Below are 25,697 nucleotides of genomic sequence, written 5' to 3'. Positions count from 1 at the left end.
TTTTTCCTCAAATCCAAGTCAAATTTTCAGAAATTGTCAAAAGGGTATTCTTGGGACACGAGAAAACAACAGTCCCTGTATAAAATACGTACTGTCCCACTGGTTGAATCGACAAAAAAGATTTTCTCTTCTGCTGCTGCCTTTTGCACTGGACGTACTCTTTCTTCGTCTCTGTCAGAGCCAAATTCTGTCGCTCTCTCTCTCTCTGTTTAACCTTTTTTGTCATTTTCTTTGAGAATTCTCTTGGTTTTCTTGGTCCATGGAGAACATGAACGGTGCGGTGGTGCCTGAGGTTGAATGCCCGGGCTTGGGCGCAGAGAGAGCTAGGCCCGTCGTGGTGGTGGGCCCAGGAGGAGGGTCGTCCGGCCCAACGGGCTTGGAAGGTGCAGTGAAGAAGAACAGGGGACGGCCTAGGAAGAACAAGGTCGATGGGGACATAGTGGGCCTTTCGCCTTCAATGCCTGAGAATCTGTACAAGCGGGCCCCAATAGGGCCTCGAGATTCTGGTAGAAGGGAGTCATCGGCTTCGTTGGGTGAGTTTCTTGTTGCGCTTCGTTTTGATTATCTTTTCAGAGTTTCTTGGGTTTCTTGACTCTCCTATTTGGGTAAAATAATCTTGAATTTTTCTGGGTTTGTAAAATAATCTTGAATTTTTCTGGTTTTGTAAAACCTCTGATAACTCTTTTATTAATAGAGTGTACTTAAAGTTAAGCACAATGAAACAGACCCATGGATGATAAATAAGTGAAGATATATACCACATTTAGTCCATAAGTTGGTTGGGACTATCAATCTTTCCTAATTTGTTAGTTATAGGATAAAAAGGTAATTTTCAAGATTATTTGTTAAATACCATATTTCTATTTCACACCTATCTCACAAGTCACAAAGTTGATTTGGCATTCTTAACAAACCATTGGAGCAAGAATAACCATTCCTGTCAAGAATAACCATTCCCCCAAACCTAAAACCATTCCACACAGGTGCATAATTAGAGGGTGTGTTTGTTGAAGGGTTTTGGTTTGGTACTGTAACAAAAAATGTAAGAATGTTTTTTTTAAAAAAAGTGAAAAAATAAGAATGTTTGCTATGAAAAAAATGAAAATTTTTTGTTTTGTAGTGATTTTTTTATTTGAATAATAATAAAAAGTGATTGATGTGATGTAAAAAGTAAAAAAAATTTTAAAAAAATTCCTTCTGTCACCACCATCGGTGCCAATTATAGGTGGAGTGACTTCTCCCAATGAGCATCATGGGTGGCCATGACCACCTCCATTGCTCATGGGTGGCCACGGTCACCCTCATGCGCTATGGGGGGTTGCACCACCCTCAAAGCATTTGAGCATTTGTTGGGAGTGGTCAATCACATATTTGGAAATTCTTTTTTTTTCCTAAAAAAATAAAGACTCTTTTTGGAAAATAATTTTTAAAGCTAGGGTTTTTTAGAAAATTTGAGCAAAATACGATTCAATTTTAGTTAAAAAAATTTGGTCATTCTTATGTTATAAACAAACAAAAGATCATTCAACTCGAGCTTCTTGAATTCCTGTTAATACCCATTCCTATTCCTAAGGAATCATCATTCCAGTATACCAAACTTAGCCTAAAGGTTTTCAGTTTACTTTATCAATGAAACTCAAGTTATCACTTATCAAAACCTTTTAAGACTCTCAACCTCGGGGAACTTTTCCAAGTTGATCAAGGAGATGATGCTGATGAAAATTCCCCTCAATTCGTTTTTCAATCAAATTGCCTCCATCCACTGATCTGTTGTGGCCTTCTTTGTCTTCTCATTTTTTGCTTTTCATTCCGTCAAATTAACTTGTTTGCTTTTCATTTTAGGCATAAATTACTTTTTAGGCGGCAAATTCTGAAAATTTAGTATTAGTGGAAGAAATAGAAAATATCCTGATCTTGAATTGAAAAAAAAAAGGTGATGGAACAGTGGTTGCTGAGACTCAACCAAGAGTGGATAAGTTGTAAAAAACCTTTTGACTTCTAAGTGAGTTTCTTAGAAAGAATATGGCTGAATACGGTTGATCCAGATCAGAAATTGAGATAAATGATTCTGAGATTGCTTCTAACTGGGAATTACTCTGCTCAAATAGCAGATTGCTAGTCTTGAAGAAGAATCATCACGCTTGGAAAAGAATTAAAAATAATTATGGTGGGAAATTAATATCATAGCTTTTCAAGGGAAGTATGCAATTCCAGTTAATATAGAGAAGGAAAATATGCAGCTTATCTGGATGAAACACCCTCATGAGAGTGAAAAAAGAAAGTAACGGAACAACAATTGGCAAGACTGGACCAAGAGTAGATAAAGCTTAAGAGCATTTTTCTTAAGCAATAGCTAAAGAGAAATGCTACACAAACCTCCTCTTTTATACCCACAAGTGCTTACTCTCTAAGGTGATAGTTGCCACGTCAGCTTTCCACTGCAACATAGGAAGTTCATGTAGCATTTCTCATAGCCAAAGGCTTGTAACATAAGCTGTTGTAAAATGGCATTTAGCTTTCCCATTGGTGTTCAATTTATTAGGTATAATTGTTTTGGTAAGATATATTTTTATCAAATAGATTTATTTGTTTTTCACATGTGAATTCCTTTTAATGCAGGTAACTTTGCTGCAGACACATTAGGAGGAAATATAACCCCTCATGTAATCATTGTAAACCCCGGTGAGGTAATATTAGATGGATGTGAGAGAATTTTCTTGGTCATTTCATATTATAGTTTCTTACTTGGCATATTGTCTATTCTCTTAATGGTACATTAAGACATTATGTGTTTTCATTTGCAGGATATCGCTAGTAGAATATCATCACTTTCTCAGGGTCCTCTGGGAGTTAGTATTCTTTCTGCTACTGGTGTGCTCTGCAGTGTTGTAATTCACGAACCTGGTCCTTGCGGTGGTACTATGAAATATGATGTACTGTGAATCTTCTTTTATCATTCCTGTTCCCCTCATTTTTTCTTTTTCAGGACTTGTTGGATGGCTAGTATTTTTGGATTTCATGCGTTTCATAAAGATATCTTACCTATTTGTTTTACTAGTTTTATAGACAACATCCTATATGGTAGTCTATTTTTCATTTTAGTAATTTGTTGGTGATGTTGGGTAGAAATGGAAAAGTCCACCGCCACTCTACCCCTTCTTTCTTAAAGAAGTAGAGAAAAAAAAAAATTATCTGTCTATTAAGACCCCGAAATTAGCTTCTGCTGAATTTTATGAGCATGTGAATAGCAGTTAAGGAGTTTGTACTATTTGTCAGTCTGTAGACACAAAAATACACATGCTTACGTATATAAATATGCACACAACCAACACACATGCAGGCATGCAGATACATACATCTCTCTCTGTCTCTCTAGATTATATATATACACACATTTTGTATGTAATTATTTCTCTCTTTCCGTTTATTTTGGAAGACTACTTCCTAGATGATACCACCCGCATCTTTGGGTAAACCAGTCTCTGTGGGACATGTTCCTGATAAATGCCATGATTGGGAAAGAGGGATTCCATCACGACAAAAAGATTGCCATATAGAATTTGCTACGTACAATATTTTGAATACGGTTAACACAATTCATTCAACCCCCCACCCCACCAAAGGAAAAAAAGAAAAGGAATATAAGTATACAGTCGACAACATGATTACTGCATTCTGGTATCTGGTATTCAGGTATTGTTGTGTCCTTGCCTACTCTTTTATATTTGTTGTCTGAGTTTTCTCTTTGTCAGTTGCTGTCTACATTTGCCAAGAACATGGTTACTATAAATTATCAAGACTGCCTAGTCCAATGAAGTTTCAATCAAATTAGTGCATTTAAGTTGTGTCACTGTTACCATTTGGATGAAAATGTTCTTTGTGTTAGTGAAAACCCTCCAACAGGCATGGCGTTGAAGGATGCATGTTATGATTGACAAACTAAAAATCTCGAAAGGGAATTGATAATTCATATGTTTAACAACCATCATTTTGAATATTTGAATCCTTTAGGTCCACTTTGGTGCCATGCGGAAAATGAATTTGTAGGTTCTAATTCATACATAAGAAATTAGAAATTTAAAGGTTTTTGTTTGTTCTTTCATGCAGGGTCGCTTTGAGATTTTGCGCTTATCTGGATCATATACATTTTCTGAAACGGGTGGTATACGTCGCATAAATGGCATGTTAAGAATCTCATTGGCCAAACCTAATGGCAATGTTTTTGGTGGTGTTGTCGTAGGTGCACTGATTGCGGCCGAACCCATACAAGTAAGCTAGGCCTTGCTTTTCTAATATTTTTAAGATTGGGATTCCTTCAAGGGATTCCTTAAGTGACCAAAAGGCTACAAATGTGGATCAGTTAGGGTCACTTTATTAGAATCAAAAGAAAGATCATAATCCCTTATTGAGTACCACCAAAATAGATTCCAACAAATAAAAATTGTGCTTGCTTGTAACTTCAAGCCCTTACATTGTTAGCTTGATAATTACTGTCAGACTTATTTTGGGTTCTCTTGATTTATCAGCTCATTGTTGGCAGTTTTAAGCAAAACATCAGTAAGAAAATCGAAAGGAGGCCCTCATCTGAGTCCTCCACGGCTGCCGGTATTCCTTGTGTTTCGGATTCGATTAGAGTTCCCAGTCATATTTCTGATATTACTGATGGTGATGATAATTGCACTACACCGACATCTACATTCTTGGAACCACCAGTCCATGGAGGATCTGATTTCTTTGCTTTGAATCAAAACATGAACCCTTTTCCTCCATATAGCTTTGGTCTGGTTGCCCCACAACAGTTCAGAACATTCCCTGACATCGACCCCAGTTTCTCTCCTTAGATATTAAGGTCTCTCTCTCATGACAATGACAAATTTATTTGATCTGTTAGGTCTTATATTAGTGTGGTTTAGACAGAAGCTGAAATTGAAAGCAGCTTTGCTTACTTCTCATTGAAGGTGCATACTATACTTTCCAATGAACTATATCTGGGATTTACTATTTTTTCTAGTTTTATATCGAAGCGGATCCTATTTGCTTTACTCCTTGCTTAAAAATCACCAATGGAGGGCAATTCCCCCCACTCAAATTTTTAGATTTTTTTTTTTTGTGTGTGTATCGGCATGTTAGTTATGAAACTTAAGGTGTGTCCATACTTGAGACTTTAGGATACGAGTTCTTGATTTTTGAAAATTCATGAAAATTTGGGTAGTGTTTGACGAGATTCTTGAGAACTAAGATTCCTATGAACATTTCAATTTCCATGAAATATTAGAGTTTCAATTTCTATTTTAAGTGGTAATTGTCAATTCTCCCATATCTTGTCTTAATGAGAATTACAAATATGATATTTAAATTTAACTTTTTAGTACCAAAAAAAAAAAACTTGAGTTTTAGATGTAAAAAGTTTCAGACAAATAATATGCTAAAGAAAAATTAAATATGGAACTACGCTTACCTTTCTCTAATTTACCGGTTAATTGTCCAGCTGATTTGTGGTTATTATTTTGGTCCATGTTCCATGAATTTACTTTTTCTTTTTATTTATATAGCATATTCTGATTCTGTAGGTTACAAGAAAATTGATAATTCTTAATATAAAAATTTATAACCGACAATTAACAGACTTGATCGGCCACTTATTTACTGACTAACCGAATAACCGAAAAAGTCGAAACTATTTCTTGTCGCTATGAAGTCATTTAATTAACCGACTTTTACGAATCGGTAGGCGAAAATGCCCCTACCGACACCGATACCTGTCCCTACTTCATACATTAGCAAATAACCGATAGTTTTGGGCATCAAGGCTAATTTGTCTAACAGCGGCAATCCCCGCAATAACCCCCAATGTCGAAAAAACAACTGCAATAGTAACGTTCAACCAGAAAATGGGGCTCCGCTTTGACGGTTTAAATGTCAAGTTGAAGAACACCACCGGCAATATAAAGTCAAGCGGCATAAAACCAAATGCTCCGATGACAGCATTGATGTCCCCAAAAAATGGAAGCATTGCGGCTATTGTTGTTGCTATCACTACCGATAGTGACCGGGCAATTAGCCTTGGGATGGCGTTTCGGGCCGAGAACTCGGTCTTTCTCGGGTCAGCGAGTGTGCTTTCAAGCACTTCATTTGTGGGCTGCAAGTATACCTGTGCAAAACCATGTCGTTTTAAGTATTGGTGCAAAATTTTCCCCTCCCAAACTGTTGAGGGTCTTTTACCGTAACTTTGAATTATCAAAACTCTCAATATCAGTTTTCTAATTATTAGCCCCTTTTAAGTGAAAATTTCCCAAAAATTAAAAACATTTTAGTGTTCTCCATGAAGGGTGACAGTAAACCCATTTGAATTGTCATCACTTTTACAATGTTTCCACTAAAGTTCAATTTATTTCAATTTAGTGTATCAAACTTTTAATTTTTGTCAATGTCTTCCTCCGATAAAGTTCAATTTATTTCAATTTAGTGTATCAAACTTTTAATTTTTGTCAATGTCTTCCTCCGATTAGAATTTTTCGTTAAATCCCAATAAAATTCCCAAAATACCCAATTTGTTTAGAATTTAACGAAAAATTTTAATAGAGGGGGGACATTAAAAAAAAATTAAGTCAATACACAAAATTGAAAGGTTTTGAACTTTATAAAAGACATTATAAAACAGGTGACATACAATTTAAGGGTAAGTAAAGTTTCCTCTTCTTCTTTTTTTTTTTTTTTTTTTAAAAAAAAAAAAGAAAGAAAACAAATCGCTTTGAATGACCTACGGCCAGGTCGTGGGTCACCCAACTCGCTACTCATTTTCTTTCCTTTTTTTTAATAAAAAAATAATAATCTAAAGGGTAAATTTGTCTTTTTATAAATTATATATATAGAGAGAGATGTGCTCACCACCCCGACAGCAGAAAGCTGGAGAATGGTGAAGATGTTGGTCATCAAAATGAACCATTTGGGGACCAAAGCTTTGCCATTGACCAAGAAGTTGGTGAGGATGAGGCCCTCGGCTTGGTTACCAAATGCCCAATACCCAGAGATGGCTACGCTGAAGAAAGTCACCGTGGCTACTGTATAACAAACACACAGTCCCTTGAACATCTTCCCCTTCACTGGTGGTGCTAGCGTTGCCTATATACCCCAACAAACAAACAAACAAAAAAAAAACTCTCATTCTTGCTCCTTCAATTGCACTTGAATTTAAATTAAGAATGTGAAAACCAAGATTGAATTACTTCAAACCTGAATTTCAGGAATAATTCCGTTGCCATATGTTGTGGCAATGATGGCGATGGCATTGAAGACCCCAAATATGCGATCTTCAGTATTGCCCTCTAGGGAATAGTCCTTCTCTGGCCCCTTGGAGGAAGATCCTGATAAAATTAATCCATGCTTTTTAGTAAATTTTAATCAACTTTTCTAATGTGTTTCTTGTGTGGAATTGCCATATTGAGATTCTTGACAACCAAGGTGAGAGAGTCTATATGAGATTCACTTGTTTAAATAAATTTTGAGCACCTATTCAAGCAAATGGGTTTCATATAGACTCTCTCACATGTTAGAGAATATGTGAGTTTGTTCCACATTGCTTATGTATATATTCCGCATTATGAAATCTTATATCACAATAGTTACTTAAATTGTTGTGGATCCCCATCTGGGCCATCCGTATGTGCCTACTTTGAATCAAGATTTATAGTAATTTGGGCAACACATGTGAGAAAGTCAAAATGAGACCCAACTGCCCAAGTAAGTGGCGAGACAACCTAACATTTTAATTGAGCGGATGTGGGCTCTCTCACAATGTGCTGCACAAATTGATAACAATTTGAACAATTAATTGTTGGAGATTCTAATCTGTCTACTTTCAGATGAATAATATTTACCGATAGAAACGGAACCACCGGTGGCACAGGCACTATAGGCCAGGCAGAGAACCAATGACACCAAATTGATGTGCCTCAGCGAGTGAAATGATGGGATTTGAGCTAAAATCAACATAAAGCACCCAAATATGATCACAAATTCATATAACTTCATAGTTCCATCCGGGTTGGTTAGTAAGTAAATTGCCTGCAAATAAAAAAAAAGAAAAAAAGAAAAAAGGAATATAAATGGTCTTAATTAGCTATTATCACCCCCCAACCTCAGCCAATAATGTAAGAAAAGAGTAGGAATTTAACCTTCATGCATTGTCCTCCTAGAAGTGTAGAAGCAACAACAGCACCATAGCAGACCATGAACTGAATTGGGCCTACATAATACCTGCCCCATCTGGGTCCTGCCATATTCATTGGGTTAATGCTGCAAGCCTTTACCACTCCATTAATTAAGAGTCTTGCACTTTATCTTAATTTTCTTGGCAACAATGTACGTTCATATTAGGATCTTTTACAATTTTTTTAAAAAAAATAAAATTTTAAATTACGTAATTTTGACCATTTTTAAGTATCAAAATGCTCAAAAAATGGTACCCCTTAAAAATGTGGTATGTTACAGTTAAGAATTCAGTATATTTTCATCAAATTATTGCTATTTATGTTGTAAAATAGCTTTGAACCGAAAATAATCTTTTGATTTACGAAGAAGAAGCGTATCTACAAAAGTGAAAATGAAGCATTTTGGGAGGAAAAAAATCTTTTGGATTACCTCAACAACATAACACATTTTTAGAGCCTGTTTGGAATTGCGTTTGAGAAATAGAGCTCTTAAGCCAAAAAGTGTTTTTGTGCAAATACTTCATTTTTAAACTTTTTCCAAAAGTGAGTTTTGGCTATTTTTAAGCTTTTTGGACCCTTATAAGTGCTTTTAATTTTTTTATCAAACAAGTATTTTTTTCTTCAAATAGACTTTTGAGTGCTAAAAGCATTTTTAAGCCCATTAAATACAATCCCAAACAAAACCTTAATAGATAGCATTTTTCAAGCAACGATTCATAAAATTCATAAATTACATCATTTGAGAATCTACAATTTTAAAGAAATTGTACAAAATCCTGATCCGACGTTCAGACTACTTGTAGGCAATTCCCTACAATTGGATTGTGGAAATCCAAGTCCGGTATTACAAATTTACAATGGGCAATCATCAATTTGTATAAATTTGAAAGGTAAATTTTATATAAAATCTTTTATAATTATTGTCTAAATTATTATTAGTAATTTAAATTACTGAAAATATCAATCCACAAATAAAAAATTTGTGGATATGCATTGAATTTGTTCAAAAGAGAAAAGTCAAGCAAAAAAAGAGTTGGCGTAAAGGGATTTTTTTTTAATTTTTTAATTTCCGTAATCGAGGAACACGTGGTCGAATTTTCAACTTAATGTAGGCTGTCGTGGTGTAATGCATCACTTCTTTGAAAATGAAAAGCTTAGGGGACAAATCAGAGATAGATAAGAGATTCTTAACGTATTAGGCCAAAAATATCTTCTTCTTCTTCTTTTTATTTTTTTTTTATTTTGAGAGATTTTCTTTGGTTTTACGTGATTATATTGTATTAATTTAAATTAAAAATAATAACTAAACTTATTAAAAAGGGTAAAGTCCATTTAACCCCATTTTCAATGACAATTTACTCCCCAAATTATCAATAGCCACAATTTACCTCTTAAATTACTAAAACAATGACAATATATTCCAATTTTTTTAAAAAATAATGAAATTACTCTTACTAAAATAAAAATAAAAATACTAAATTTCAATTTTTTTAAAAAAAAATTAAGGATATTTTTGTCTTATTGAAAATTTTATAAGGATAATTTCATTATTTTGTTAGTATTGGAGAGTACATTGTCATTGTTTTGGTAGTTTAGAAAATAAATTATAGTAATTAATAATTTAAAAAGTAAATTATTATTAATGTGATAGTTTAAGGAGTTAACTCGACTTTACCTTATTAAAAATTCAGGGTCAGAACTTTATAAGAAATCTAACAAAATCATGGGAATCCAAGAATATCTTTCTGACCTTTCGTTTTAAGCGTGGAAAAAAGCACCATACTGCGACAGTTCATTTACATGTCTCCTAATTAAGCGCGTGGAGTTACGCGTCACCTTATCATCACACATGACGTGTAGGGATTGGTTCAGAATTCTCGATTTTTTTTTTTTTTTTATAATTTGTACACATACTAAATTTTTATTCTAAAAGTTAGTTCTCAAATAATGTGTCACAATCTCATGAGATTTATTATTTTAGAAAGTGTTGCCAATTCATAAAATGATGACACATCATTTATAAACCAACTTTTGAGAAAAAAAATTTGAGATGTATAACATTTTTCTTATATAATTTATGACTTTATGTCATTTTTAGTTACTGAAACGTTTGCTATCTATTAAAAACGTAGCATGTTATAAAGGTAACCGAAAAAAAATTTGTTTCAAAAGACTTCATTTTTACTTTTGTAAAGAAACTTCTTTTTTATAAAATCAAAAGTCGAATTTTTGCTCAAAGCTTTTTTATAATATAGAAAGCAAGAACCTATGAAAATATACGTAATTTTCAACTGAAATATACCACAATATTAATATGTAGCATTTTTCTTAAGAACAATTAAAATTACGCAATTTAAAATTCTATTATTTCTTTAATTAAAATGGTAGAGGATCCTAATCGGGTTAGGTTTAATAGGGAAGGGTACAAGTTCTACAATAAATATGTTTGAAAATGATTTAAATATTTTAAATAATATAGTACAATATATACAGTTAAATGTAAGAAAATTAATTTTTAACCCAAGAAATTAGCTCTGTACGTGATAATCAATTCTTTTAAAAAATAAATAAATAAAAAAGACAGAGTAAGAAAATATGGAAGAGGAAAGTAAGCAAGAAGTAAGAAAAGGGGTGTTAGTGTTACCCAAGATATCATGAGCCATGTCTCTGAAGCGGAGGTGGCGATGACCCAGCTGAGCATGGTGTTCAAGAACCAGAGAGATTAAGTTGTATGAATAGAAAGTGACGAGGCCTCCGATGACGAGGCAAAGAATTCCACCCGCCCATCCAAGGAAGGCAAAAGCATATGGAAGACTCAGCAGAGGTGGAGCAACTATTGAAGTTGTCAAATGGTATCCACTGTGCACCCATGATCCTATTTTTTTTTTTTTTTACAACCAAAAAATAAAAATAATAATTAATAACCCATTGATCAAAGAGGGATTAAGATTTAAGATCCTCTTCATTTTCATCTATTTAATATTTAATATTAAATGATTTATAAGTAGGAATGAGAATAAATGAAGAACTAAGATGACGACAAGGGTGATGAAAAAGACAAAAGAGATGAATGAGGATGACAAACCGCTTGCATTTGAAAAGGGCAAAAAAGAAAAAGAAAAGAAAAGAAATGATCACCTTTGGATTTAAGAACAAAGAGAGCACCAGCATCAAGGTCCTTCTGATCATCATGGTGTGCATCTTCATGGATTTGTGCATCGTTTCCTTCATTAGCTATGGAGCTTGGTCGCAACGCACCCATCTCTGTCTCTCACGCAAAGATAAACAGAGAGTCAGAGACAGAGAGGAAGCGCAAAGGTTGGATCAGAAACAAATTATTGAGGTAATATATATATATATAATAGTAATTAGAGCACACGCAATAGAGTCAACCGATTGATGCCCATTTTCTTTGACTCTTTTTGTGAAGAAGAAGAAAAGAAGAAGAGAGGCCACCTTAACATTCAATTCAAAGTACGATATTTTAAAGCTGGACACGCAATATGGGCCTTGGCCCACTTATTTATTTACTTGGAAAATGATCTTGGGTCCCATGGTGGGACTTCATAGTAATGGGGGTATGTGTTGGACTTAAATGGTGCTGTAGTATCGGGGTCCCCAAAGAAAGAACCTTGTGGATCTTACTAAGCTGTCTGAATTTCAGTAATGGGTTGTGCCCTACCTAGAGTAAATAGGCACCTTCTGTAGGAAGAAATGAACTATTTTTTTTTTTTTTGGTTGAAAGTTCGACGTTGGTTCGGTATTAAGGAGATTGACCATTTATAAAGGTGAAAAAAACCTCTAACTCTTGAATTAACTTTTAAGTTAAGTCCAAAACCTATTTCTAACATGGTATGAGAGCTTGTTGGCTAACGCCTCTTTCTTATCTTTGTTTTTAGTCCTCCACATTCGGCGCCAGCACTGTCCATTAAGTGGCGCACCGCTCCTCCATCAGCTCCTTCTTCTCCCACACGAAATCTTTTTTATTTTTAGTGTTTTGGCTTGGAGAAACCTTCTTTTTTATTTTTCTTGTGATGGACTTCCTATAAATCCTATCACCTCTCTTTTCTTCTCACACGAAGGACAACGAGAGGGGTAGCCCATGTGACTAGCAGTGCAGAATTTCTTTGATGAGTTGTATTCCATGAAAAAGAGGGGGGGGGGGGGGGAGGTTCAATTGTGCCCAAATGATGGTGTAAAAAAAGGTGTTCTTATTGCAACAAAAGGTGTTTCCAAAGTCTCGGCGGGTAGCCTTAAAGTTTTTGGTATTTTGTGGTGAAATAATCTAACCGCCCATTAGTGGTTTTGTGGCGAGATTCAACTGCCTCTTGGTATTTGCGGCGAAATCCAACCATCCCTTGGTAATTTGCAATGAGATCCGACCGCCCCTTGGTATTTTTGCTGCGAAATCCAACCGCCTCTAGTGGTTTATGGCGAGATTCATCCAACTCACTACCAATTGCCTTTTTGTTTACCAAATTGAAGGAAGTTCTTATCATCAGTTTGCGGGAGAGTGTTAAAAGATAAAATATGAACAAATCAAGCATATCCCACTAATCTACAATCCCGTGATTCCCTCCCCACGTTTCATGCTTACTCCATATTTTACTCTATGATTTATGGAATGGGTTTTCCTTCATTAGTCTATATATTATCTTCTCTTGTAACAATGGAAATCATTGAATAAAGATGTAGTTCTTTGTGTTCTCTTCTTCTTCCCTTTCTTCTTCTTCTCTTTACAAAACTTGCATCACTTTTTCTATATTTTACATGGTATCAGAGCCTCGCCCAATTGGCTGTGGCCCACTGTCTCCAATTCCTGCACGTGTTAGCTTGAATGTCCTCCCGCCACACGTGAGAGAGCGTGTTGGAAGTCCCACAATGCTTGGGTATTAAGGAGATGGGCCATTTATAAGGGTGAGGGGAAACCTCAACTCTTGAGCTAACTTTTGAGTTGAGTTAGGCCCAAATTAAACTCATTTCTAACACTATTACTTTTCGGTTACAGTAATGCCTAAAGCTACCGGTTACAGTAATTTAGGCATAAAATTTTGTATATTTATAAAATTAGGTCAGCTTGGAGAAAATATGGAACTGTAATTTGTTTTTTGGGGTTTTTATTTTTTAGGCATAACTTCACTTTAGGCCCATAAATTACCATCCGATTTGAAAAACCTTACCAAACTTCAAAACATCTCAATTTAGACCCCTAAACTTTCAATTACAATCATTTGAACCCCCTTTGTCAATTTTTGCCGTTAAAACCCTTAAAAAGACAAAATTACCCTTTAATTTTCTTTTTATTAAAAAAAAACAAAAAAAAGTCACAAGGTGGCCCAACCGTGTCACCTTTTGTGATTTTTTTTTTATATAATATATTTTTTAAAATTTTTAATTTGAAATTAAAAAAAAAAAAAAAAAAGGCAAGGGTATAAACGTCATTGTTTCACTTTTAACGTTTAAAATCTGACGGAATGGTTCAAATTGACTGCAATAGAAAGTTCAAGGGTTCAAATTGAGAGGTTTCGAAGTTTGAGTGGAGTTTTTCAAATCGAGTGGTAATTCAGGGGTCTAAAGTGCAGTTACCCCGATTTTTTATTTTTTGGGTGGGGGGTGGGTAGGTTGGGGAGCTATTCACCTGCCTTTTTTGATTAGGAAAAACTAAAAAAATAATTAATCATTATTAAAACTCCTTGAAAAAAATTTACATTATCGAAATCTATACAATTCATAATTAAATAATTCAATATAGGACTTAACATATGTTTATATAACGACTTTACAATCAATCCATTCAATTTGGGCCTCAACATATATAATCGAATTTAAATAAGAATATCTGCATAATCCATGATAACTGGATTTCTGAATTTTCCAAATTAACTGTGAAATTGAGCAATTAGTCACTTTTTCTATGATGACTTTCTTTTTTTATGGGAAATCCACGATAAGTACTAGACAAGACAATGCAGAATCCACTGCCTGAATTCATTACTTTTGAACCATATAATGTGGGAACGTGAGGTGTCATATGTGACATATATGAGTCGTGTGACTCGTGTAGCACGTGTCTGGATTTCCAATAATTATTTGTGTTATTTGGATAAATAAAATGGGAGAGAGTTTTTATATAATTCACATGCTTCTAATAAGTGGCGGACCGTTCGAAACTTGTTGGGACAAATCCGTGGAGCACATGATTTACAGAATTTGATTTAGGCACCTTTTCTATTATTGTTGGTGTTACTAATATTATAATAAGAGTAACATTGGCTTATGTGGTGTATTTTAATTTTTTTAAGTGATTAATAGTCACTTAAAAGTAAAATGAGTGTAAAGAATAACATTATATTATAATATTGGAAAATATATATATATATATATATATATATATATATATATATATATATAAACTCCAAACTAACAACCGTTTTTTAAAGAGTTCTATGATGTTCAAAATGTGCTTAAGTAGCCCATCAAACTACTAAAATGTGTTAAAAAGGCCATATATCTATATATACCTCCATTCAGTTAAAAACTAAATAAAAAAATTAATAAAATAAATTAAACTATTTTTAAAAGAAAAAAAAAACACACACACACACACATGAGGCGAATAAATAAAAAATTAGCCATTGTAATTAGTTTAAATTACAAATCGCTTGTGCAGTATAAAAAATATAAATAAATGCAAAATCAAATCATGTGGTCTGCTCAACTGGCAGCCACCCCTTTCCTTTTATTTTATTTTAAAAATTTACTTTTTTATTTTAGTTTTTAAAAGAATAAGAGTATTATAGGAATATACAAAAAAAATATGTGGCAATTTTTACCCACATTGGTAATTTGATGGGCTACTTTAATACATTTTGAATATCGTGATCGTGGGGCTCTTTAAAAAACATCTGCTAGTTTGGAAGACTTTTTTATATTTTTCCCTATAATATTTATAAAGTCAAGATTAATAGATTAATGATTATTTGAAACCAAAAAAATTCATTGGTTGACAGATTATAATAAACCTTGGATTTACATGTGATTACTAAACCAATGTTCTGCATAGTACACCATCATGCTATCTAAAAGAATTTCATTTAACTTCGTTCTCTCTTTTGTTTTGTTTTTTTTTTTTTTTTTTTCTTTCTTTTCTAATTAACTTAGTTCTCTTGAAGACATTGATCTAGCTCCCTAGTATTAAAAACCAAAACTAAAAAAATTTCTCTATGCATTTAATTGGTAACCTTGTGGGAGCTAGGATCCGGTCCTTTGTATCACAAGGGCAAAATTGTTTTAAAAAATATTATTTTTTTTAATAATTTTGTTTGTTGTGATATAAACAATCGAACGTTAGGGAATATATTTCTTACATTGAAAGGAGTGAACTAGAGAAAATCATTTTTCGTGAGAGCTAGATAAGCTTTCATGAATACACTTCTTTTTTTCTCTTTTTGCTGAATTTTTTTTTTTTTTTTTTAAAGAAATGAAGCTCGATATGATACCTAGAAAATTCAATAGTGCCCTTATTGAATAATTAGGAACGGGCTCCTCTCCATTTCATTGAGGACCTTTCTCCTTCTTTCTTGTCTTTCTCTCTCAAACAATATTTAGGTTGCGGGTATATGATCTGGTAATAAAAAACTACTATTTGTGTCATTTCAATAATGAACGTAAAAGGCATTACTATACAATATAGAACACTTACAAAAAAATTTTGTTTGTCCGTTCTAAAGGAAAGGTACACACTGTAAAATTCTGTGTTTTTTTTTTTATTTTTTTTTATTTTTTAATTTTTTATGTGTATGACTTTCTAACACTTAACTTTTTGTAATGCCCTTACATCATTTAATTGTAAAACAACTTGATATATATATATTTCTCTTTTTTATTTTGTTAGGTACTATGATTAGTATATAACCACAGATTCTAAACACACTAATCATTTACAGGTAAAACCTTTTACTTGAAAGTATAAGTTGTATAACACGAGCTAGGGTTTTCTCACTTTTTCTCTAGCGCTGCAGCCTCAGGTAAGCCCCCTCTCCCATGGTGAGGGGAGGAGGGATGGCCGTTTGTTGCCTCCCTCCTCCCCCTCGCCTGCCCTTGCACCGGGTGCCAGTAGTTTACTTGATGTCTCTGGCCTAGGTTGCCTCCTCCCTACCCTTTCTCTGCAGCCCCTTCCTCTTTGTTCCGCTTTTGTCCTTGGAGGGGCTCTCTAGTTGTTTTCTGCTCATTTCCTTTCTTTTTTTTGCTGTGTTTTTGGTGTGATGTTATTGTAGCCTTGCTTGTGTGCCACTCGGTGTGGGTGCTGATTTTGGGGGGTTTTTTTTAAACTCCCCCCAGTTTTGTTTTGTGTTTACCGCCGATCTCCTCCGCCCGCTCTGCCGTCCACCGTCCGATGCTGGGTCTTTCCTCGTGCCCCTCCAGCGATGAGCTTCCCCTCTAGCAATGAGCTTCAACGTCCCCTGCTGCGATGGTTTTCCGACCAGCTGGCGATTGGTTTCGCCACCCTCCGTCCACTGTTTTGGGCTTTTTCCGCGTCCCCACCGCGTAAAGCTTCCATCATTCCCTTCTGGTGTCGGTTTCCGACGAGTGCACAATCGGCATCCACATTGCATGTGCCTGTTCCCGTTTGTTTTATTTTCCTCGTATTGTCTTTGTTCATGTTTTTTCCCTGTATGCATTTCATTCATGTTATTTTCTTGTAATAAGACCCTGCCTCTTTGGTTCGCCCACGTTTTATTTAGGTTTTCTTGCTTCTGTTTTGTAATAAGGCTTAGCCACTCGATCTGCCTGCTTGGATGTGAACTGAACTTTGGTCCAGATCTTTTAGGTCGTGGATGTGAATTTTAGTCCAAACCTTCGAGTTGTGGACGTGAACTTCATCCTGGCTTTTGGGTCTAGGAGGAATTTGCGCTACCTATGCATTGAATTGCGTCTGTCTTATGCAGATTTGTTATTTCAACTGAAAACTAGTCATAAGTTAGCGGAGGCTTTAGATGATATTGTATCCTTATAGCTTCGGCTATAATTTGCAATTCCAGGGCTTTGTACTCTTGCGATGTAAGAGTTTTATGTTCGTGATTATTATCAATGAAATTGGAATGTATTTCTTTCAAAAAAAAAAAAAAAAAGTTGTATAACACTATTATCTTCACATTTATATGACATCACCTTGGGACTTCGAATTTATGTCACTATACCCTGATCCTCCTATTTGAACCAATGGACTCTATCGCCAGCTAATCTATAAAACCGGTGGAAAGAAAATGCAGTAAGTCGATGACTTAGTAAGTAGAAAATCAGTAAAGGGCAATCCAAGCAGTGAGTCCAATTTCTCAACCATAAAATATGACAATTATAAATAGTAAATAAAATGTAATTACTTAAGTCGTTTATCTAGAGAAAATATTTACCCTAGATACTATGCAAAGAAATCATGATCATTATAAAAGCAGAAAGTAAGTAAAATTAAGTCATAATAATCTTTCATATGGCATATTAGTACCATTAACCTTCTTACAGTGAAATTTATACTTTTCATAGGACTTTTAATATAACCCTAATGCCATAGACGTTGGACATAACACAATATCCATTAGTTGGTCGATCTAGCATGACCCAGTGTGTCTTCACTCAACCTAGGGATACCCTCAACTTATGACCATACTTTATTGGTGATTGTGTTGGTCACAAATAGCACTCAGATCCGGTGCAAAAATTATCATCTCATCAACTGCCAAGTGTTTTTAAACATGTCACTCAAACTAGTATGTAGGAATCTCCTATTTTTAAGAGGTGGCTCAATCGGCTAGGACCACGTCTAATAAAGTGGAGGTCACTAGTTCGAATCTCCCTCCCCCTCTTATGCGAACATGTCAAAAAAGAAAAAATAGTTTGTAGGAATCTCCTACGATGAGATTCCTACAAACGAGATTTTTACAAATTAATTTGTAGCAAATTTTTATTCATATTTGGCGCGGCAATGATTCACCTAGCCCACACGGACATGAGCAGACCATTTCTAGTATGCGCTTCCCCCACTCCCGGTTCGGCATAACATAACCGTGTAAACAAACACTCTCTAGGGCACGGAAAAGGGTGGAAAGAAACGGAAGCCCAAGAAACGGGCATTCTCCTCGCCTTCCCGTAAATAGTGTTTCGAGTTTCATGAGAAAGAAACATCCTCAGAAACCCATCAAAAAGAAACGCTGGTTTCGGTAAAATACGATTCAACCCAAGCAAAAATTCACTTCTAGGTAAACGAATTATCTCTTTTCCAACTGTTCTTCTGATAGGATTCTCTCTTTTGTTTTTCTGTTGATTTTCTGATTTCCATTGATAGCATCCCTTGGATCCTATGAACTTCAATCTAATATTTAGAAATATCACATCCTTTGCTATTAGTGGAATATTCAAAATTGACATATTTAAGGTTCTGTTTGGTAATTTTTGGCTTTTGCTATGGTTTTTTTTTTTTTTTCAATATCCAACAACTCAGGTGAATAGAGCAATGGAGTACTGCATTTTTCAGTATGATTAAGAAAAAGAAGAAGGGTTTGCTAAGAAGTAGTGGGTTTGAATTGAAAGGCTGAAAACTATTTATTAGTGGAAGATTTGTGCCACTGCATTTGCATGCTACTTCTGTAGTTGAGAAGAAATTTTTAGAATGCTAACTATGCTTTGTGATTTAGAATTTTGGGTTCAAGAAATGTATGTAGTGGAAATGAGGATGTTAACATAGATGATTGACGACATCGGAAGAAGTACGATGGAAATATGAATTGACAAAGGTGGCACTAGTGATCTAACTCGGTTAAACCATATGAATTGTGCAAGAGGCTTATGGATGTGGGTGTAAGAAAATCGAGGGCATAAAATATAATGCCTGTCAAGGTGGGGAGAAAAGACTCGATTGCTTGGGATCTAATGAAGGATATGGCTTTATCTAGGGCTCAACTGTCAAATTAGTGTGGAAAAAAAGAAATGAAATTAAGCACGGGAACCAGCCAAAAACAGAGGAACAGATTCTACACAAAAAAATAAAAAAAATAAAAAATAAAATTGGGAAGTAAAATAAAAAATTCTGGGAAAAGGGTAGTTTTGAAGGACTGCAGAAAATGTAGGAGTATGTAGAAGTTGGGGTATAAATGAGGAAATTCTAATATAGTTGAAGATGCGTATATGGAAATTTGATGGGATTGCTGCAGAATAAGCGAGCTGCTGGATAGTTGATCTTGTGTTGTATCGTTTTTGATTTGTTAATTGTTGATAAGATGCTTGTGTGTCGTTTTCTTTCTGCTCTATTGTTGTTTAGTTGTTTAGTTCTTTTGGTGTATATGGGGGGAAACTTTGTAGCAGGGTTGTCTCAATAGATTTTAAGGTCTAAGGCGACAAATTTAAGCGAGACATTTGTTTATATTTAAATATTAAATAAATAGTATTAAATTTTTTTTATTTAAAAATCATTTTTATTGCTTCTTGCTCTTAATTTTTTTCCAAACAACATGTAAAATTCATCTCTACCGCAAGACATTTAGTTTCATGAGTGACATATTTTGCGTTGAGCTGCATATAATTCCGTTTATATATAATTTAATTTGCTTAAAACTAAATTTTCTTTATTCTTAAACATTATGTTAATAAATGAACTTAGTCAATATGTTAGTTTTACCTTCATGCAAAATTACTTTCTGCTTTAGAGCACCCATTAATTCATTTTTCTTTTTCCCTATTAAGTCTCAATATGTTGGAATTCAATCTTTTTTTTGTTTTAATTTTTTTAATTGTATTTTTTACTATATTTGAGCCTTAATTAAAGAGCATTGACTAACCATTTTACTATAATTGGGGTCTTAAAATATTTTTTTGTTAAACAAAACTTAATTATACTATTGCTAATTGGAGTCTTAGGCAGCCGCCTAACTAGCCTAGCCAATGAGCCGGTCATGCTTTGTAGTAGAGAATGGTGTTTGATACTTTGAAGAAGTATCAAGCGGTTCGGATGATTTGCTGAAGAGTTTGTAAAAAGTATTGTTTGTTGAATAGAAATCTCATTCATATATATATATTTTTTTAAAAAAAAAAAACTGTCAATTTAAGAAACTGGGAATAAGGCCTTGAGTTGGATTGAGTTGTACTGTGTTAAGGGCAGATAGTATTTAGTGAAAGAAAGGGCAGGTAGCATTTATTACAGGCTTACAGAAAAAAAATAGATTTGGGGAAATAAGTAGCCCACCCTATAGCAAAAACAACTTAGAAGGGTGGAGATAGAAATTCTTTGTATAATGTTTCTTGGATGTGCACAAGTTATAGATGGTAACAACCAATGGTATTGGTTGAAAATCCTGAATGACCATACGATTCACCTTGCTCAAAGATGCTTGTATAAACTTAAATGCCACAAAATTGAGAAGCACAAAGAGCATTTGATTTTTGGCTAGTAAATACAATAATTGGTGTACAGAAAACAGAACTTAATTCTGAGGCATTTTGTTTCTTGATTATGTTGTTTTCATTTTCTTCTTAGAGTTTCTTAAACTGAGCTGCACCTGATAATACTATCTTTAAGGGCATCAGCCCCACTACCAAAAAAAAAAAAAGTTACAACTTTCTGCCAGTTATAGAATGTGTGCAGCATGCTGTTATCTTGCATCTTGCGTTTAGATCAAAGCATTTGGCAAACTTTGTGTAGAATACTATGACAATAGCTTATATGGTGCTATCTAGTCTATCCAGTTGGTAGAGGACACAACTTCTAAATTCACAATAACAATGATGGTATGATGTAGTATCCTGTCCAATATTATTATTTTTAAATCAATGTCTCTACCCAACTAGTTGATGAGGGATTCATGGACTCAACCTGACTACTTGGATCAAGGCTTAGGTGAGTTGAGTTTTCATTAGTATTTCTAGCTGTTGCTATTGTCCATGCTGTGTAACCACCAATATTTGCAGTTATTATAATTGTTATTTGTATTATAAGTAAATTATATGAATTTTAATTAATAGGAGAAGAAATGCATAGAGGAGGAGGAGGAGTCAGCAATTGATATCAGCTCCTTTGATTTGGATGAATAGTATAAGAATAACAATTGTTTTATAACACATCACCGCTTTTGGATTTATATATATCTGATTAAATGAAAATCCTTAGAAATCAAGTACCAAGGAATCCCAAGGTCAACAGAAGCAAATCTCTGTTTTTGTAGGAGTAGAGGCATATAGAAGATATACATTGTGTCCAACTGTAGTTATGGCCTAGAAATTCAGCTTTAGTCATGTATGAGTTGGCTGATTCATGCTAACTCAAAATGTCTAATGGGAAAGAGAGTTTCTTAGAACCTTTTCACAGCCTTCCTATTAACTAAGTTATCAAGTTTTAGACTTCGCATTTCTTTTCTTGTATTTTGAAATTGTTTAGATTTTCTGTGAAAAGTCAAAGTGTAGGCACCAAACTCCTTTACCTTCATGGCTATGGTTATCTGCCTTGTTCTTTATTTTGATAGGAACGTCTTAAGGAGTTTGCAGCATTAGGTTTATAGCAAGATTGGTAATATGAGCAATGTGTTTAATGGGAAGATCTAAGTACAACATTGCAGCTTGGTGTTCTCTTATTTTAACATATCCATATGTTCCTTCTTTTCTTAACGCCTTTTCGTGGTATGCAGTTTTCTGGGGGTAAAAGTATGCCATCGGAATCTGATAAGTGGGCATGGAAACATGTCAGTGTGTTTGGTGGGTTTGACAAGGGAAGCGGCACGAAAAAGTGGAAATGCAACCACTGTAATCTACGATATAATGGATCTTATTCACGTGTTAGAGCACACCTTCTTGGGTTTACTGGTGTTGGGGTCAAAAGCTGCCCAGCAATAGACAGGTCTTTGAGGGAAGCATTTCAGATCTTAGAGGAAGAGCGCCTTGCTCGGAAGGAAGAGCGCCTTGCCCGGAAGGAAGAGCGCCTTGCTCGGAAAGAGAAAAGGACTTCTGAAAGTGGGAAGCCTGGCAAGCACATTTGGATTTCACGACCAAGTCATACCTGTGTCACCACCATAGGAGATGTTGATCGGACTTCGCGACCAAGTCTTACCTGTGTCACCAAAGAAGATGTAGATGACATTGTAGCAAGATCTTTCTATGCCAATGGATTGAATATCAAAGTTGTCAGCTCTCCTTACTTTCTTGAAATGACAAAAGCGATTAGTGCTTTTGGCCCTGGTTATGAACCCCCAACAAAAGATGAATTGTCTGTTTCTTTTTTAAGTAAAGAGAAAGCAAGGATTGAAAAATCTGTGGCTCTAGTTAGGGAGTCCTGGCCTCACACAGGATGCACATTACTGTGTGTTGGCTGCTTAGATGGTTCGCTGGGGTGCTTCCGGATTGATATATTTGTCTCTAGTCCAAGGGGACTAATGTTTTTGAAAGCAATGGATATAATAGATGTTACTGATGGGGTGGACAATGTGTTCACAGGTGTTCTTAGTGATTTAATTGTGGAAATTGGGCCCACAAATGTTTTTCAGATAATCTCACATCTAGGCCAAGCCTGTAAATATTCTGAATCCCTTATATTGTCAAAGTTCCCTCACATATTCTGGTCTTCTTGTGCATCACATTCTATCTGCATGCTAATGGAAGAAATAGCTGAATTGGATTGGATTAAATCTGTTTGCTCGTGTGCTAAGGAAATTGAGCAATTTATCATGGCATATCAGCGGTCTTCTCCAGGTATCTTGACTCAAAATTTGAAGGGGACCTATGATCCAGTTTCTACTAAGTTTTTGCCATCCTATGGCATTGTCCAGAGGGTTCTTCAGCTAAAGCAATCACTTCAACACGTAGTTGTTAGTGACGACTGGAAGCAATGGAAGCTTTGTATTCCGGAGGACATTGCAAGTATCGAGGCTGCCATTTCAGGGGATGATTTCTGGAGCAGGGCTCATTTATTCTTGCAGTTATGTGAGCCTTTCTTAAGGTTCCTTGCTATACTTAATATAGATCGATCTGTCATGGGTGATGTTTATGATTGGCGGGTTCAGGCTCTTGAAGCTGTGAGAAGCAATGGAATTGATGAAAGTGCATTGAATCAACTGGAAGAGTTGATAGAGAACAGATGGGATGTGTTATTTTCTCCTCTTCATGCTGCAGGCTATATACTTAATCCTAAATATTTTGGGAAAGGTCAAACAAAGGATAGAACTGTAATGCGGGGATGGAAAGCCACTCTAGAAAGATATGAGGGTGACAGCGCAGCAAGAAGGGTTCTTAGAGAGCAGCTTAGCTCTTACTGGAGATTAGAAGGACCCTTAGGAGAGGAAGATGCTGTGGACTGTAGAGGCAAAATGGATCCCGTTGCTTGGTGGGAGAATTTCGGCTTTGAAACACCCCACTTACAGACACTAGCCATGAAAGTTCTGAGTCAGGTTTCAAGTGTTGGAATGTGTGAAGAGATACTCCAAGATGATGATTTTCCATGTCGAGAAGCATCCAACAGGTTAGGAGTGGAGAGAGTAGAAGATCTTGTTTTTGTCCGAAACAACCTTAGACTTCATAGCCAAAGAAATGGCATTTCAAGCTTCTCATCTGTTCAAAGAACCTAATCTGAAGTGATCAAGCAAAGGCAATAATATATAGTGTTTATGACACATTGTGATAGATTGTTTGCCTCTTCTTCTTTGCGGCCGCTTAAGATATTGGAGCCTGAGACTAGGGCCACTGCAGAAGCTTGTTGAAGATAATGCTGGAGTAGCAATGAATTCCAAAGTCTTGAAATGGTGAGTGGGATCTCTTCCTATGTCTTGAGCTTGAGAAAAATTGTTGGCTTATGAAACTTTGACTTTAGAAATGCCTTCATCCTGAATATGTTTGTAACGTGAGAAATTAGTGGCCAACATATTATACGGGCTCTCATAACTAGAAAATTATTGTAGATAAAATGTTTGATTTGAGAAGTGGGTGGCATGACACATCGGGGTTATAATTCTTTTGTAGTAAAATGTGGCATTCCAAACATTTCTCTGTGCCTTATGTTCTTCATAGATTTGCATCCATTGAAGAAGAATTGAGTTACTTGTATAAAAGGAATATTTCAATGTCGCATTAAAGTTGTGCTTAAATTATCAATGTGAAAGTCGATGGGATCTCACTTGCATGCATGTCGGCTTCTACTACTTTGCCTGAAACTATTTTACATCCTTTGATGCTGAGACAAGCCTTTGACCAATCCTTTTCAAATAGGCAGTACCCTTTGAATCTTAGTCTTTGTCTTTGGAAAAGGGAATGATCAAGGTTCATTCTCCAAAGATATTAGTGCAACTTCTCCTTTTAGTGGCGATCAAAATGCTACTATGCACTTTCAAATGCTTACTCCTTTGATGCAGTAACAAAAATTATTGTTGATATATCAATATACAGATTAGTCCATTCAAAATTCAATGGTGAATTTCACAGGTGATATATTAATGGTAAATTTTATCTCCGTTATTAGATTTTAGACGGGTTAACAATGACTTTCACTGTTACGTCATGGAGTTAAAAACATAGCATTTTTCTAAAACATATTACTTTACTAGTGGGGATGGAGAGTGGTTTTCTTAAGCTTCTTGTAGCTATATGGGGAGATATATGCTTTACGTATACAGTACGAAAAGAAAAATTGTCTGGTAAAGATCTTCATTTAGAGGAAAAAGAAAATGTTATTGAAACATTGAGAAAAGTGCAATCACAAGAAGAAAAAGAGCAAAAAAAAAGAAAAATGATTGGAGGAAATACCACATCAAAGGAGTTGGGAGATATTCAGTACAAGTCAAATTAAGGGATTAAGGGAGGTTTAAAATCAAGGTACCTTGCTTTGTCAATGGAAATAAAAGTAGAAGCACTCATATGTCATAAAGCATATAAAGCATACAAGCTGGGAAGTGTGACAAAAACAAAAGAGAAAAAGAGTGAAGGAAAAAAAAAAAAAAAAAAAAAAAAAAAAAAGGCTTTCTCAAAAGAGATTTCATCAAATCAAAGGTGATCTATGGAGAAGGGTAGCCCACTAGCCCGTAGCCTAGTGTTCTTGTACTTCTATTTTTAGATCAATCAAAGGCTCTATGATAAATGACAAAAAAATAAAAATAAAAAATTAATAAAAACAACATTATTAGTGGGTCTTTTATCAGATTATAACTTGACCAAAGAAGTTTCCTTCGCCTCTTAGAGTTTTGTCCATGTTGTTTAATTTAAAAATAAGGAAAAATCTCACAAAATACAAACACAAAAAAAAATCCAAAGATTGAATAATGAAGCATTGTCGGTAGGGGAAGCAAAGTGTCGGAAAAGTAAAGGTCATAAAAAAAGTCGTTGGTTGAAGCTTCACCACCACCATTTATAATCTTATTTATACATATTTAGAGTCCGTTTGAGAATGCGTTTTTAAAGAAATAATTTGTGTTTTTAAATCAAATCGTAATTTTAGAGTATTTGGGATTGGGATTTTAAAAACGC

The 25,697-nt window shown here is 34.9% G+C and overlaps 3 protein-coding genes across 3 annotated transcripts; 2 read left to right on the top strand and 1 right to left on the bottom strand.

Annotated features, from left to right (window-relative positions):
• Nucleotides 1-259: 259 nt before the first annotated feature.
• On the top strand, nucleotides 260-4,841 carry LOC132162804 (AT-hook motif nuclear-localized protein 1-like). The gene is made up of 5 exons (XM_059573033.2): nucleotides 260-533; nucleotides 2,620-2,687; nucleotides 2,805-2,933; nucleotides 4,108-4,269; nucleotides 4,527-4,841. The coding sequence occupies exons 1-5, from the start codon at nucleotides 260-262 to the stop codon at nucleotides 4,839-4,841; spliced, it is 948 nt and encodes a 315-aa protein (XP_059429016.2).
• Nucleotides 4,842-5,533: 692 nt separating this feature from the next.
• LOC132163865 (Transmembrane amino acid transporter family protein) lies at nucleotides 5,534-11,636 on the bottom strand. The gene is made up of 7 exons (XM_059574246.2): nucleotides 11,349-11,636; nucleotides 10,855-11,085; nucleotides 8,175-8,272; nucleotides 7,878-8,064; nucleotides 7,234-7,364; nucleotides 6,889-7,122; nucleotides 5,534-6,151 (listed from the first exon to the last, which is right to left on the bottom strand). Exons 1-7 carry the CDS (start codon nucleotides 11,470-11,472, stop codon nucleotides 5,771-5,773), a joined length of 1,386 nt encoding a protein of 461 aa, XP_059430229.2. The 5' UTR covers nucleotides 11,473-11,636; the 3' UTR covers nucleotides 5,534-5,770.
• A 6,658-nt stretch (nucleotides 11,637-18,294) lies between these two features.
• On the top strand, nucleotides 18,295-24,354 carry LOC132164551 (uncharacterized). Its single transcript, XM_059575084.2, has 2 exons — nucleotides 18,295-18,466; nucleotides 21,881-24,354. Exon 2 carries the CDS (start codon nucleotides 21,899-21,901, stop codon nucleotides 23,807-23,809), a length of 1,911 nt encoding a protein of 636 aa, XP_059431067.2. The 5' UTR covers nucleotides 18,295-18,466; nucleotides 21,881-21,898; the 3' UTR covers nucleotides 23,810-24,354.
• Nucleotides 24,355-25,697: the final 1,343 nt, after the last annotated feature.

This window comes from Corylus avellana, chromosome 8 (assembly GCF_965113065.1).
Source record: "Corylus avellana chromosome 8, dhCorAvel1.hap1.2, whole genome shotgun sequence".
Taxonomy (NCBI): Eukaryota; Viridiplantae; Streptophyta; class Magnoliopsida; order Fagales; family Betulaceae; genus Corylus; species Corylus avellana.
The sequence above is the reverse complement of the archived record's forward strand: the minus strand, read 5'-3'. Positions and strand labels throughout refer to the sequence as shown.